The sequence below is a fragment of the Ostrea edulis genome, chromosome 5, assembly GCF_947568905.1.
Source record: "Ostrea edulis chromosome 5, xbOstEdul1.1, whole genome shotgun sequence".
In the NCBI taxonomy this organism is placed as follows: Eukaryota; Metazoa; Mollusca; class Bivalvia; order Ostreida; family Ostreidae; genus Ostrea; species Ostrea edulis.
In genome coordinates this window covers 57,598,523-57,615,336 of record NC_079168.1, presented here as the reverse complement: position 1 = coordinate 57,615,336, position 16,814 = coordinate 57,598,523, and the positions used below count along the sequence as shown (strand labels likewise).

The following is a 16,814-nucleotide window of genomic DNA, read 5'->3' as shown; positions in this document are numbered from 1 at the left end:
AGAAACATGTACACAAAAAATGCAGTTCCCAAAATTGAATAAAGATCATGCCTTGTAAATGAGCAGTTTGTTTTATCATGTGAGAATAAAAGGAATATGAAACTCATATCCATACAATGATTGTAGTTGGTTGTATATTCTTAACGTCCCGCTCGAGAAATTTTCACTTGTATGGAGACGTCACTATTGCCGGTGAAGGGCTGCAGAATTTAGGCCTATACTCGGCGCTTGCGGCCTTTGAGCAGGGAGGGGTCTTGAACGTGTCTCACCTGCTGTAATACGGGGTCTCGGTTTTTGCGGTCTCATCCGAAGGAACGCCCCATTTAGTCGCCTCTTACGACAAGCAAGGGGTACTATGGACCTACTCTAACCAGGACAAAAATGGAGATTGATATATGATACAACCTGTCAATGGATCAAATGTTGCCTGACGCATTTCATACCAATGGTTAGGCCGTCTTTACACATTGATTTTTGACTGCCGATTACTCCGTTTACCTGATCAAGATGTAGGGCTCACGGCAGGTATGACCGTTCGACAGGGGATGTTTACTATGAAACTGAAACATTCAAGACAAACTGCCTGAAGAACCCACAGGCAATTGCATCGTTTGGGGTCGAATTTACTATATAAAGAGTAAAGGTATAGAACTCTAAATATAGGGAACCCAAGTTAGCCGATGTAAAAACAATAAATTAATTGATATAAATTTCTACTTTGTATTTTAATATATTCATACATAATCAATCTACATTACTACCAAAGTTCATTCCGAAATTCCGTGTACTTCCCAAGATATGCAGAAATGAACTCGGAAAAATGCCTATTATTTTTTGGTTGACTTTTAGCTGGGCCCTGACACTATACGACTACACAGAGTGTTTGAGCATTGCAACAAGCTATCAAATAGAATGTGCAGCATAAAATATCATTTCTAAAATGAATTTCTTACCCCAATTCATAAAATGAAGTCCGTAATAGCTCCAAGTGACTGAAAATTTTTAACCGTCTGTACTTTCAGTTATCACAGTCATTTTCATCGGTGCCACTAACTACCCACATTGATATTATTATTATAAATCGCCAAACACCCGTGAAAATGTGATTTAGATAAAAATAGACATAATAAGACATTTGTATATTTATAAAGACTTGTTATTAGCATAGTTTATGTACTATAATGAACCAATATTGATAAATATTAGTATTTGAGTCTCTAAATCGTTATGGGACCTTCCATCTCTTTTGGGTAATTAGTCAAAACTACCGTGATGGCTGGGATTGTGAAAGTACAGACGGTTTAAAAAATTGCAGTCACTTGGAGCTATTACGGACTTTATTTTATGAATTGGGGTAAGAAATTCATTTTAGAAATGATATTTTAAGCTGCACATTCTATTTGATAGCTTGTTGCAATGCTCAAACACTCTGTGTCGTATAGTGTCAGGGCCCAGCTAAAAGTCAACTAAAAATAATTTTTCTGAGTTCATTTTTGCATATCTTGGGAAGTATACGGAATTTCGGGATGAACTTTGGTAGTAATGTAGATTGATTATGTATGAATAAGTTAAAATACAAAGTAGAATTTTATATCAATTAATTTATTGTTTTTACATCGGCTAACTTGGGTGCCCTATATTTAGAGTTCTATAAATTCGACCTCAAGCAATGCAATTGCCTGTGGAAGAACCGTAAGGCGAAAGTACTAGCAGGAAATGATCGTTGATTATTATGTGATCATTTTGGATTTTATTCTTAATATATATATATATATATCCTAGTACTCGTAGCTGTATTGCATGCACCCTTTAATCCACAAGTTGGTGTTTTGATTGGGGGGTTTTCTCGAGAGTATGCAGAATTATATTCTAGATCTTTCATTAATGGATATTTTCCCTTACACAATCCTATAATACAGTCACACAACCACTCACTCTTTTGGAATTTAGCTGCAAAACTGTAGCTCCCCGGGGGAAAATTGGGTCTATCCCATATCTTTTCCAGATCGAGCTATTGTTCTCCAGACATTGAAAATTGAAGCAGGTTACTTACTTTAAATTGCCCATTGTATCAATTCGCTACGCACCAATTAATATAAATAGCATGAAAAATATTAGTTTACTGGTATTTTCTACTAGATCTATTAGCATGCATGGAAATTGTAGATGGACCGTACGTGTCATATTTAGTTCTCCACATGTTTAACTTGCTTAACGTCCCTCTCGAGAATTTTTCACCCATGTGGAGTTCATACTTCACAGATGGAAGAAGATGGTATTGTATCTCTCTAATTATGTATGACCATGTTCACATGATTCATTACCTTGCATTAACTTAGTGAATAACCCCTGAACTTGTGAAGATGATTCACCTGAACGTTTACAAAAATATAATGATCACATGACAGTCACTTGACTTTGAAACGCAGACGGAAGTCTGTGTTTCCAAAAGGTATGATGTTTTTCAACTGAATAGACAGTCTATTCCACTTATATCGAAGTCGCTTATAATATTGAAGTTACTAAAATAGTAACATAATTTATACAATCTAACATCGATTATATTGAAATTTGGATATAATGAACAATTCAGGTTGGTCCCCTGAATTTCAATATATCTGGAGTAGACTGTATTTAGATTTAGTAAAATTGGGTATTTCATGTGTAAGATGACAATTATTTAGGATTACCTTCCAATTTCCTTTTACATTTCTATTTTTCTTCCACGTACAAAGCTTTGAATGTCAGTCAACCCGGCCCTAAAGCCAACCTGACCCCAAGTCACTCCGGCCACAACTATCGTAGTCGGTCCGTCCCCACATACTTTTTATAAATATTTTCTATTAACAATTCGTGTAATGGAATGGAATATTCATTTATGTTTAATAAATAATGAAATATTGTTTTAGTAAATAAAAAAAAGTATTCATTCATCAAATTTCAATTTACAAATAACAGTTATCACTTCGACACTGATAATAATTATGGTGCTTTTAGACTGAAATGTGGAAGGAACCCAAGCTATCTATATTCCAATAATTATATTGGACAGGCCGAAGACGTTTCGACAATAATACGGCCAAGCCAATATTCCATACACTTAGAGCTCTAATCATGTTTTTATGCCCCGTCACGAAGTGGTCGGTGCATTTAGTTTTACCCTTGTCCGTCCTTCCGTCCACCCAGTTTTCAAGACTTTTTCCTAAACGCCTTGAGATATTGAATTGATTTTTTTGTATGCAGGTGTATATTGATGAATTACAGATCGAGTTTGAATTTTGTTCCGGTTCATTGATTTTTTATAGAGTTGTGCCCCTTTAACTTAGAAAAATTACTGTTAAGACCAGTTTTCCGGACTTATTTTTTTCCCAAAGTCTGCAGGATATATTGAACTGATTTCTGTATGCAGATGTATATCGATGAGTCACAGATCGAGTTTGAGTTTTGTTCCGGTTCGTTGATTTTTCATGGAGTTGTGCCTTTTGACTTAGAAAAAAAATTGCTGATTTGTCACCTGTACCAGTAAAGGCCTCTACTCCGAATAGACCTCCTTTACAATGTCCTTAACAGTCTTCGAGAAGATCCGTCTCCACGATTATACTGAGGGAGATCCGAGGGTCGATCGACCACAGATGAAGAATTGCGACGACCATCTTCAAGAAGCCCTTCCCCCATTATACTGTGGGGATCCTTGGAAGGTTAACTCAAAGAAGAGGATATGGACCCATCCACCACCTTCTGGAGGACCCAACCATCGCCGGATCTTCAAGAAGACCCGTCCTCGTCCTCAAGGGATCCGAAGGTCGACCACCATCGACACCTCACCGCAACAAACCAAGTGTAGCAGGGTCCCTACATATCATAATGAGAAAGTATATTCTTTATCTATCACTATGCTTCTGCTGATGTCATGCCGGTAAAAGTTATTTTAAAATTTCTTTGATATGATTATAACTTTTACCCACAGAAAGTAATTGTATGCAAGTGTATGTAAACTGAAAGTAAACAGAAATAATATAAGTTCTAAATAGCTAAATATTCCAGAGTGTGTATTTGTCATTTGTTGATTGTAAACCATCAATCAGCCTAAAAAATAAATCCTTTATTACTTAACATCTTTTATACATGTATATAAGAAATAACACAGAAATATATTAGCACCTCTTATAATGAGGTAAGGGTAGCGATATACTTACTCCTTCACAGGACGGAAGGTGACACTTATGTATAGTCATAGTTTCTTCCCTGTAACTATCTACAGGACAGTTCTGATATACATGGAATATATTTAGTTGTAGCGCCTTTACCACATGCTGTGAACAACATTCTCCTTTTGTGGCCAAAATGGTGATTTGTGGGGACAGACATAGAGATAAATGTGGTTGAACTTGAACATTAATAATCAATATGGGAAATAAGAACAGCCAAACGGAAGGTATCTACATTCTTTAACTGTTGTTTGGTTTTTCTTTTTATCATATCATTTGATATAAATGAATTCCTATGTCATTCAATATTCAGTTTTTTTGGCACACTGTTTTTCCCTATAATAGCTCTAAAACTTCATTGTTATTTCGAATTTCAAACATTTCGGTTGAGCATCACTGAAGAGACATTATTTGTCGAAATGCGCATCTGGTGCATCAAAATTGGTACCGTATAAGTTTTACATGATGACCCATGGGTCGAGGCCTCTGCTGGTGGACTGTTAGTCCCCGAGGGTCTGAACAGCCCAGTAGCTAAGTACTTCATTACTAGCTTGAAAATACGGATGTATATTTAATTGCTGTTTTAAAAGTTAGAAATTCATTTCAAAATTAAGGATTATCTCCTTCACGCATAGCTCTTATCCTTGGACGAATTTGACTCCACTTTTTTGGCACACTGTTTTCCCCTATAATAGCTCTAAAACTTCATTGTTATTTCGGATTTCAAACATTTCGGTTGAGCATCACTGTAGAGACATTATTTGTCGAAATGCGCATCTGGTGCATCAAAATTGGTACCGTCTAAGTTTTACATTAACAACTCATGTATTTTAACAGGAAGCAGTATTTCCGTTTTCCTATGGAGTGTTATGAATGTAATCAGTCATTTTATGCTTCTTTTTACAGTACAAAACACTACAGAAGGATCATCTGTTGACACTTTGCCCCAACCGAATCCAGTTTCTAATAGGAACGCATCACGTTACAAGGTTACAAAAAGCGAAGGAAAGTTAACGGATATATTAAGTAAAACATTGCTGACAAAAGAACAAGACGTTCATACAAATGAATTACCTGCATCTGTAGTGAGATCAAGTTCGCGAACGGTTGAAAAAGACACCAATGATAAAGACATTAGAAAAGATGCAGTGGAATCATACATAGACGAGACAGACGGAAGAGATGGAAACGATGACTTTACCTCACTTTCAAACCAAGCTTCGACTTCTCCGACACTTGATGATCTGTTGGATGAAGACAAAAGAGAAAACGTCCATGATGTGCTAAATGACAAAAAAGAAGGTGGGCAAGAATCTGAAACCTTGTTGAACAGTAAAAATATTCAAGACGATTTTGAGAATTCTGCTTCCGATAAATCACAGGATAGTTACAACGTGGAAGAGACTTGTCCGATTGTTGAAGACCTTGATCTCATTAGTGAGGAAAGTGACCATGCTTCTAGTGAGGATATCGAGGAGTTGGAGATTGATGATAAAGAAGACCAGCAGAAAGAGATAAATGCAGAAATCCAAATGCAGGTACTTATATAGAATTCTCCCATTACCGGTATCAAGCTTTTGTTACTCACTCCGGCGCAATTGTTCTTTTTGGGTGGTACTAACTTGTTTATAAAATACCTGGGACGAATCTGATTGTTTTCGTCTGATCCCGTGTATCTTTTATTTCGACCGATCATCGGAAGCACATGTGTTTATTGCACATAAATGAACATTTCAACAGTTTGACATCAGCGGAAGGAAAAACGTTTACAACAAACGAACAAAACCTGATAGTGTAGAATGGAAAAACAGGTCCATACATGTAACATGTGCTCGTTAATAAGCAATTTTCTCAAACTCTCGTTCCTTAAATTTTCAAGACACCCGTCTACTGAAAACAAAAATTAAGAAACTCAAGTTTAATTTAAGTCCGGTTACTAATTCGCATTGGTTATGGAACTTATAGTTATAAGTATACACTCGAGTTGTAGCCTCTTTTCCCTTTAAATGAGAGATTGAATCTACTATACGAAATCATTGACTTTGTAATTCGTAGGTGAAGAAATTCTTTGAATCTACTATACGAAATCATTGAATTTGTAATTCGTAGGTGAAGAGATTCTTTTAATCTACTATACGAAATCATTCAATTTGTAATTCGTAGATGAAGAGATTCTTTGAATCTACTATACGAAATCATTGAATTTGTAATTCGTAGGTGAAGAGATTCTTTTAATCTACTATACGAAATCATTCAATTTGTAATTCGTAGATGAAGAGATTCTTTGAATCTACTATACGAAATCATTCAATTTGTAATTCGTAGGTGAAGAGATTCTTTGAATCTATTGAGAAAGTGGAGAATGACCATCAAGAGATTCTAAGCTTAATTAACAAACGTAGCATGTAAGTATGGAGAAATTTTCGATTCAAAGAAAATACTTGTAAATCGTAGAATTATATAATAGATATATCATAACGTTTTGATTGGATTTCTTTATGAAAATTTTAGGTCTCAGAAAGAACTGAATGAAGATGGATTGAACATTATTGCAGGTAGTATAACTTCCATATCATTACAATGGAAGAAAGAACCTTCTTTCCAGGCATACTGTTGTAATGGAAAAAAATTACAAATTAAAAAACGTACGAAAAGCAAGCCTAACACTATTTGTAGAACTTGAAAGCATCATTGAGAAGTTCACACAGAGACAGAAAGAAAAAGACGAAGCCATCCAACACCTCAAAGCGATTCTGTCCACACTCACATGGAAACTGGGCGTGATTGAACAGGAAATTCAGAATCTGCAGTCTAGAGAAGAAGTTGTTGATCTCACTAGAAAATGCGATGGAAACGGGCAATCAGATGAGGCAACGACTGTAAGAAACGACCAATCAGATGAGGCAACGACTGTAAGAAATGGCCAATCAGATGAGGCAACGACTGTAAGAAACAACATCACTACTCCATGGCCAGTACAAACAGCAGAGAAGAATGTGTCGCAGGAGTCACCACAAGTTGAAACCCGAAAAGATGGAACTGTTGTCATAGTTAAGGAACAAAGCAATAAAGATGTGGATAGAAAAGACACAAGTTCTTATCAAAGCTCAACAGGTCGAACAATGAAAGAGAATGCCATGGAAGATAGGTATATAATTAGTTAAGCCTAGTGGCTAGGGTGCTTCTTTTACAACTGGGGGGAGGGGGAGGTCGATTCTTCTTCCCGGTGCTGCGTCAAATCGAGGACGTTTAACATAGGTAGTCATTATTAATTTGCTATGCTCCCGATATTAGTAGTGAAAGTCACAGGTGTTTCGGAGATGACTGTAAAAATGGAGATCCCGTATCAGGGTAAGTGTTGGCATGATAAAGAACCCAACAGCTTTGAGCGTCATGTGTACATTAAAATATGTGGTACTTCACCTGCAGATGGTGGCATCTCTATATGAATCTCCGATGGGACCTTTGTTTGTGGAAGGGGTCAATATTCCTTCAACATGTAAAGGACAAAAACAGACCTACCGTTTTCATAATATTGTATCTAATAAAGGTCATGCCCTGTTTGTTGTAGAGCTCCACTAACAAGCAACCATCGACTTGTAAGAAATGGCTCTATTCTAATATTCTTTTGGTTGATTGAGATATCAATCGATAAATTTAACTGATCAAAATAATGCGTCAACGCGCAGTTTTGCAACCCTTTTCACGGTTGATTCCTCACATTATTTTATCCCACACAATTCCTAAAGTTTTAGAAATTAAAATTTTCGAGCAGATTCTGAAAAAAAAATTGCATTCCAGACTAGAAAGGAGGAGGAGGAAGGTATCCTTCCTGTTCGTTTTTGACTGTATATTAACAGAGATATAAATAAGAATAAGCTTTTTTGAATGATTAAAATTGGGCTGCTAGTAATAAGCATATAAGCAACACAAAATAATTTTTCACATCATTGTTATTTCTTGAAATTAATATTTAAAAAATACAAACTACCGACTAAAACCTTCATGTACCAAGCCAGTAGTATTATATCACTTATTCTTAAAGGTCCTAAATACAGAGAACCCCGGTCTTTTAATTGGCGACAGAATTTCATCTCTATTATGAATTCTATCGAAGATTATGCCAGACGATGGGTTAAATATGAAAAAGAAGAACTTGATACATTGTCAGAATGGGTTAAAAGCATACGAGGAATACTAAAATCCCGCATTAGACATATGAAATCAAAAGTACGTACCATCTATCCTTCTGTGTTTAGTAAACCAGAAGTGATAAAAGAATTGGATAGGTTACATGAGGAATATGTTTTGGTTCCAGCTGACAAAGCTAGTAACAACATTGTCTTTGTTTGTAAGGCTCAATATTACAACTGTATTTTCAACGAACTTGGCATTAATTCCACTTTTGGTAATCGTACTTACACTCCAACTGCCCTTTCAAAAGATGAAGTTCTTCAAAACCATGCTTCAGTTTTAGACACATTTAATATCCCAGTCAATGAGTCGAATGAATATGAGCTACCGTACCTATACTGGATTCCTAAACTACATAAAAACCCTTACTAACAAAGATACATTGCGGGATCCAGTAAGTGCTATACCAAGCCCCTATCTTTGCTCCTCACGAAAACAGCTGTGAAGGAAAAACTTCAAACTTACTGTGCGACTACATATGCCGGAAGTGGTGTTAATCAAATGTGGATTCTCAAAAATTCTAAAGAACTTTTAGTAAACTTGAAATCGCAGAATTTTCCCAAATCAATAACATTAAAATCTATGACTTTTCAACACTATACACACCATTTCTCACGACAAAGTAAAGACTAGATTCCTCAGGACAAATTAAAGACTAGACTTTTTGACATCATAGACAGTTGCTTCTTCATATCTAGTGATCAGTCATTCAAAAACTTACTTTGTTAAACACCACTCTGATTCCACGCACAAGTACTCTGAGGTTGAAATAAAAAATATGCTAGAGTTCCTCATTGACAATATTTGACATCGAGCTCTTTGGTGATCAGGTCTTCCAACAGTCTGTTGGATTTCCCATGGGCACGAATTGTGCTCCTTTGTTAGCTGACCTGTTTCTATATTCATATGAAGCAGAATTTATTCAAAAACTTCTACGTGAGAAGAAAAAATCTCTCGCTGTGGCCTTCAATTCGACATTTCGATATATCGATGACGTTTTGTCTATTAACAATAATAACTTTCATTCATATATCGATTTGATATATCCCTGTAAGCTCGAAATAAAGGACACCACAGAGTTGTCTGCTTCTGCTTCATACTTAGATATTTTATTGAAAGTAGACATTAACAGCAAACTGACAACTCAACTGTATGACAAACGGGATTATTTCAGCTTCTCCATCGTCAACTTCCCATATTTATGTAGCAATATTCCATTATCACCTGCATATGGTGTTTATATATCTCAACTGATTCGATATGCAAGAGCTTGTTCTGCGTATAGTCAGTTTTTAAATCGAGGTAAGCTACTGACAAACAAGTTCATGGTACAGGGGTTTCAACAGTCTCGATTGAAGTCAGCATTTCGCCAATTGTATGGTCGTTATAACGATCTAGTTCGTCAATACAACCTACCATTGGGTCAAATACTGTCTGACGTGTTTCATACCGATTGTTAAGCCGTTCTTGGCACACTGATTTTGACTACGGATAACTCCGTTTACCTGAACAGGATATAGGGTGCACGGCGGGTGTGACTGGTCGACAGGGGATGCTTACTCCTCCTAGACACCTGATCCCACCTCTGGTGTTTCTAGGGGTCCGCGTTTGCCCAACTATCTATTTTGTATTACTTGTAGGAGTTATGAGATTCATCACTGTTCGTTATTTTCACCTTTCATCACCTGTTAGATGAAGCTTAATTTGAAGAGAAATGTACTCAATTTTTACAGTAGAACACCCCACTTCGACGGAACACATAATGCGGAGAGCAGAGATAAAAGTTACGAAAATATTCCATCTACAGCTTCAAATACACGGTCATCATTACCAGTTCAATCTCAAGAACTTGAACAAGAAAGACATACTAACAATGGAGTTTCGAAGAGCAACAACCGAAGTAACCCTGACAACAAGAATCGTGCAGATATGTCCAACTTTCTGGAAACTCAAAGCAAGTGCATTTAAATCTATATACATGTATCGCTTCTCTTGTGATCATTTTTAGTATCAAAAGTATTGAAAGATGTGATATGAAGTTTTCAAAGCTGCTTTATTAATCATATTATCATTTTCAAGATGTCTTCGCCAGTAAAAGTAAAAAGACCCTTCCACAAACTTACTGGTCGGACAAAGCCAGGGATATGTTGATCAAATGTATGTAACTTTCCTAATTACAAAATTGGTTATTCTGAGTTAACATATTTGAGTTCATTAATTACAAAACTCGGGAGTTTTCCTTGTAACTTCTTAAAACTTGGGGAAGGAAGGTCCTCTGAGTTAACGTGTGTTGGTCCGACTAATTAGAAAACTTTAGAAGTTTTTTCTTCTTCTGAACTGAATTGACTTATTAACATACGTGACTCATTACTGAATACTGATTGCACTTTTTTGACGTTGTGACTCGTTTTATTACAACGTTTTGGGTTTTTTCTTCTCGGGAAATGTACATGATTTTAATTTATTCATTACAATTTTCGTTGGTGTGTTTTGAAGTGTTTTTTATCTTTCTTTCTTTTTTCATGTTGTTATAACGAGTATTTGATACACAGGTTTTCTTTTATTATCTGAGGAATCACGTGTAACTCTGTGAATAACACGTTTGTGACTCCGTTAATTACATATTTTTGGGATATAGTCACTGCACTTTATCTTCTAATAAAACTTGTTTCCTAATTACACATTTTCCTTCTTTCGGAAGGTCGGTGGTCTCTTCCCAGGTACATTGTATCTGGGTTCTCTCTTCCACCAATAAAAACTCGACGCCACCAGATAACTGAAAAATGGTTAAGTGTGGTGCAAAACATCAATCAATCAATCTTTCTGTAAAGAAATGTATTCTACTCCGTCAGTTACAAAATTTTACTTTCATCTGAAAAAAACCCATTGGTGATACACCGTTAATGATAGTTTTCGGATTTTTATATGTGACTGTACTATTCTAAAGTTTTGTCGTCTGTCAACAAAATATGTGCCAATATCGTTTGCAAACTTTAATAACAGCTTCAAATGATTTAAAGATGGCATATAACAGGGTGATGGTAGCATATGAGAGAATTTTGCCCGTGGGTTTTCGATCCCCCTAGGGTGGAGTAAATGGGGTCCAAAAACTTTGTTCGTGCTTCTACTTTGTAACTGTAATATATACATAGGGTTTGATGAGGGCATTTCATAGTTTATGACTTGTACTTGTGCGTACATATGGCTTTCAAACTTCTTTTTTTTTAATAGAGAAAGCATATCTTCTGATTGAATTGAATACCCATTTCCTCTTTAAACAAAAACAAAAAACAAGCAAACTGAAACTTGCAGTCTTTTTCAAAGTAGACATATATAACATTGTTCATTAAATATTTTGTTATTTACATGTATGTCTGCCCTCTTCCAGTGGGAGATATATTGGTTTGTACTTTCTGTCAGTCTGTCTGTCACAAAATCTTGTGAACGCGTCTCCTCCTGTATGGCTTATCGGACAGACTTGAAACTTTGTACAATGCTTCATTGCCATTTGTAGATGTGCATATCGTCGGGACGTGAGGATCCAATTATTTCCCTTCTAAGAGGAGTGGAGGATGTAAAATAGCTTGTGAACGCTTCTCTTATATGGCTTATCCGATAGACTTGAAACTTTGTACAATAACATTTTTCCTATGACTTATAAGAGCATAACAGTCATTATTGTTGTGTCATATACCACAATGATATTGGTCACATCGATGTTGAATCTTTTCTACATCTTTTTTCCTCAATGCACAAAGTGCAGTTCATAATGTTTATGATTCTCCTCTATACCATGCAATACATTAAGAGGAGTGGATGTAATTTGGAGCACTTTCAATCTGCGGAGCGGGAGTGACATTTGTATTTAACAAAAACAAATTATATTTTCTTAACACGTTTGTCTGTTTCGCATACGACTCTGTTACACGTAGTTGTTACACAGTTTGTTTGGTTTTCATTTTGGGAAAACGTGTTTAACTGCATTGAATTGCTTTGAATGTATACTGTGGATTTTGTACAAGCATCAAATCCGTGTATTAATCTTTATTGCTATTTTCAGGTATCCGTAATAAGAGACAAAGTGATATGAAATGTGGACCATATACAGTTCTTTGCCTGGATACATCCGGCAGCATGTGGGGAAACGCATTTCAGACAATGATCAACCTTTCTCTGAAATTCTTATCTGGTAGGATGTGTGATTTTACAATTTTGGGGTTTTTTTTCTTGGCTGTTATTTTGTTTTATGAAGACAATAACATTTCCAACAATAAACTTTGATTCCTATCTTATCTGGTACAAGTATATGCATATGGTGGTCAATCTTGCAATACTGAGTAGTGAATATATCATCTCCATTGTTTAGGAGTCAAAGATAACAGTGGAATTGCGGAAAAGGTTGGTTTGGTTTGTTTTGGAGCAGACACAAGAGTGATCAGCCATTGTTGTTTGGATTTTCCACCACTGAAACGAGAGATCAGTGAGTAAAATTTTAATATATCTAATGTTAAACTAACACCGAGTTCACGTAAGCATTAATGTTGCGTGAAGTTAAGAGTGCTAGTAAAGAATATAGAATATGAATGTGAAACACTATGCATTTCTCTGGAAAAGAAAATTCAATGCACATGGATTCCCCACTCTATATGGTGAAACCTCGTCAGTAACAGACTACGCAAAATGTTTTAACATTTCCCATGTTTTTCCCTTTTATATGTTTACAAATGGTCATTTCTTAATGAACGTGCTGCAGTTGCAAACAATGCAAAATAACGTGATAAATACGATACATCTTTTCTTACTCTTGGAAATTTCGACAGAAATGAAAGTAGAATGTAAATAAGAAATGAATTCTATTCTTGAACACACATAGGTATAAACAACAAAGCTTCACGTCGGCATAATTTTCATGACGCGTGTTATGAAGTATGCCGACGTGAAGCGTCGCCGTTCATACCTTCATGTAAAAAAAAAAATGGAATGCCTTTAGTTTTTGAGAGTTTTAGAGTATATCAGATGATATACATTGAACGTCTTCAAACCCGTCTATTGAATGAACGCAATCGCTCGAAATATTTGACGGTATGAAGAGGCTCGAAGTATACAATCTCATATACTTTCAAGAACTGAAAGACATTTCTGATATTTTCATTTTAATTGCATCGTGATAATAAACCGGCATCATACTCTTTAGGTCAAGTGTATTCATACGCAGTGATCAGTTTATTTCAAAAAGTTAAAAGTTTTTAAGATATTTAAAACCTTCAGATTCAGTTAGTGAGATTGTTAAGAGAAATATTAATATTTATGTTAAAACCTCACTGATTATCCAAGGCAACATAACAGCTTTGTTTGTTTCCAAATATCATAACAGAAAACATGTTGAAGTGTAAAAGTTGTCATTTATTTAAATGACGAGAAAATGTAAATCATAAAATAATAAAAGAATTGGCTGGGAGACAAACCAGCATCAAAGATATTGTTGACATATAAACTGTTTCTTGACTAGAAATGCAGGTCAATAAATTATTACACAACAGTGGTCTCCCAGTCACAATATTTTTACAAAACACAGATGTGATAATGCTATAGAATACATATCAATCTTTATTGGAAACAAAAGTGGTGCATAAAAAAGGCAAAAGGTGCGTAAAAAAGTTGAGAAAAATTACAAAATATCTAATTTGTGGTGGATGGAGTGGAGGTGGTGGTTGCTTTTTCTTCAGTAAAAACTTTCGTGGCAGCACTCCGAGTAAACAAAGGATTATGTAAATAAGATACCTTGCGCGGCAATCTGATTGGCTAAGACAGATAAGGGCTTTGATAAAAGTTATGGAACAGATAAAAACGGATCACAGAGCGAAAATTGGGGGGACTCTTTATTCCAAGTTTAATAATTCATGTTTTGTAAATGACTTAAAGAATACAAAACATTCCAACATCAAAAAAGGAAAAAATTGTATAATTTTAACATAAATTGTTTTATATGAAAATAAACCTTATTTTATGTTAAAACCTCACTGATTATCCAAGGCAACATAACAGCTTTGTTTGTTTCCAAATATCATAACAGAAAACATGTTGAAGTGTAAAAGTTGTCATTTATTTAAATGACGAGAAAATGTAAATCATAAAATAATAAAAGAATTGGCTGGGAGACAAACCAGCATCAAAGATATTGTTGACATATAAACTGTTTCTTGACTAGAAATGCAGGTCAATAAATTATTACACAACAGTGGTCTCCCAGTCACAATATTTTTACAAAACACAGATGTGATAATGCTATAGAATACATATCAATCTTTATTGGAAACAAAAGTGGTGCATAAAAAAGGCCATCAGCCCAAAGGGTTGAAGCACCACTCAAGATGTTGCCTTGGAAAAATGAAACTACAATTAAAAAAATCAAAATAAAACCATAAATATGATATGAACAAACATGGTTGGGACAAAATTAAAAACAGGGTAATTGAAATGATTGAAAAACAGTTAAAAGTTTTTAAGATATTTAAAACCTTCAGATTCAGTTAGTGAGATTGTTAAGAGAAATATTAATATTTAACGTTAAGGTTAAGATTCACATGAAATTAATGTTGGTTGTATACATACGTATTTCATGTTCATTCCCTATGTCATTTGCGTTATGCTTCTGATACTGAATATCTGTAACGGTTTCATTCAGAAAAACTTAGTCCAGGTGGTCCGAGTCCCTTGACTGCTGGACTGATGCTTGCCTTAGCACTGGTCAGTGGCGGAGGTGAGTGGCGAATATATAGATGTAGTATGCTGTATATTCTAACAAAAAGGAAATGTTCACAAAGCGTTATGTAAGTCAACTCGAAGGTATATTGTAACTACGATAATGTTAGTATATGTTTTGTGTGAGTTAACATGCGGATATACGCTAATTGCAATAATGTTAACAAAGTGTTTTGCTATTTAATTGGTGGGTACACCGTAACATATTAAATTAAGCAATACGAGAAAGTCATGATTTCACAGTATTTAAATTTTATTTTATTTAAATTTTACTACCCAGTTGTATATTTCCATGGAAATCAAACGACAGTGAACTTTATTCTCATATCCGTATAAAAAATTTAAAGTAGAAAAGATACATATATGCATATTCTAACAGTGTACATGTAATAAATAGAAAATTATATATTACATATATGTGACGAGGATGCAAGTTATTTTACTTTATTACCAGTAAATGGCGTCATTAACTGTACTGTGACTTTTCTGTAGTGACAATTCCTCATGTCAATGGAACTGGTTTCGGACCCCGAATCATCGTGTTCACTGATGGCGTGGTGACCCCAGAACTGGTAACAGACTGTGAGGACTACGTTCCCCAGGGAAGAGATGTGTTAGAGGTATCCATGAATTACATAGAGTCATGTTTACATGAAGTACTGGAAATGTGCAGTCTAGATTTGACAATAGAAATTATCAAAGCCATTCTATCTTATTTTCACATAGTCAACCTGGTCTGTCTTTTAGAACATTCCCCTTCGCTTTCGTAAAAGCGAAGAATTTGGATTTTGAATCTGTCTGTCTGCCCATTATTTCTAATAGGTTGATTGGTCACAAGGTCATAATAGGTAAGAAATGTAAGTGAATATCATTTTCAAAAATCTAGTCATTAAGCTTCACATGAAAAGTGTTCATGACTTTAAAATGGCCGCTATTATTATTGAAGATCAACAGATTATAAGGTCAAGGTCACAAAATTAAGTTTCAAGATGATATATTTATTACTGTGATTGATGTTAATCAACGGATCTTTGTAATATGTTCCCCCAACATGTGTTTAAAAGCAAGTAGATACAATTAAGTGGAACAATATTTTACTGAACTTCCTCCATCGTCTTTGATCTTTATTTACGAAATACCATAAAATAGTTGTTATGGTTGATCTATTATTCTCTCATCTTAGCTCTTCTAATTTTCTTTCATTGTCATGCCATATCATCACACTACATTAAATTAATCATATTTGTGTTCCTACGCAGATTGTTTCGAGTATCTCTATGGTGGCCAATCACTTCCAAATAAAAAATAGGAACAGGGTATATTTCGTTCCTTTGGGAGAGGCTAATCAGGTAACTAAGATGAAATGTACAATAAGAGATAGTTGCGATATTATGGTTGTATAATGAATACGCTGCAGTTGTGAACAATGCGCTAATGAATCTTAATTAAACACGTGTAATAGTATAGTACATCTCTCTTAACAGCTGAGAATTCCAACAGAAACTTTTTCTTTTAGGCTATGATAAGTCCGTTGGCTGAAGCTACATGTGGTAAAATCATCCAACCAGCCAACTTTGACAAACTGATATACCAATATAAAGCTGAGGTAACAGCCATTGTGAAAATTAAATCTATGAATATACCTTACAT

The 16,814-nt window shown here is 35.1% G+C and overlaps 1 protein-coding gene and 1 long non-coding RNA gene across 2 annotated transcripts in view; one reads left to right on the top strand and one right to left on the bottom strand.

Annotated features, from left to right (window-relative positions):
- Window positions 1–4,233: 4,233 nt before the first annotated feature.
- The window catches only part of LOC125649967 (uncharacterized), a 20,501-nt gene continuing 7,920 nt past the window's right edge, over window positions 4,234–16,814 (top strand). The window contains exons 1-13 of the mRNA XM_048877881.2: window positions 4,234–4,435; window positions 5,115–5,746; window positions 6,534–6,613; window positions 6,720–6,763; window positions 6,885–7,356; window positions 10,136–10,356; window positions 10,482–10,559; window positions 12,463–12,591; window positions 12,769–12,882; window positions 15,088–15,162; window positions 15,657–15,784; window positions 16,424–16,513; window positions 16,681–16,770. Of these exons, the coding sequence (XP_048733838.2) occupies window positions 4,408–4,435; window positions 5,115–5,746; window positions 6,534–6,613; window positions 6,720–6,763; window positions 6,885–7,356; window positions 10,136–10,356; window positions 10,482–10,559; window positions 12,463–12,591; window positions 12,769–12,882; window positions 15,088–15,162; window positions 15,657–15,784; window positions 16,424–16,513; window positions 16,681–16,770 (2,181 nt within the window). The 5' untranslated portion in view covers window positions 4,234–4,407. The remainder of the gene's footprint in view (window positions 4,436–5,114; window positions 5,747–6,533; window positions 6,614–6,719; window positions 6,764–6,884; window positions 7,357–10,135; window positions 10,357–10,481; window positions 10,560–12,462; window positions 12,592–12,768; window positions 12,883–15,087; window positions 15,163–15,656; window positions 15,785–16,423; window positions 16,514–16,680; window positions 16,771–16,814) is intronic.
- The window catches only part of LOC125649968 (uncharacterized), an 8,956-nt gene continuing 5,926 nt past the window's right edge, over window positions 13,785–16,814 (bottom strand). The window contains exons 3-5 of the long non-coding RNA XR_007360853.2: window positions 15,616–15,753; window positions 15,015–15,200; window positions 13,785–14,795 (exon numbers count right to left, since the gene is read on the bottom strand). This is a non-coding gene — a long non-coding RNA (uncharacterized LOC125649968). The remainder of the gene's footprint in view (window positions 14,796–15,014; window positions 15,201–15,615; window positions 15,754–16,814) is intronic.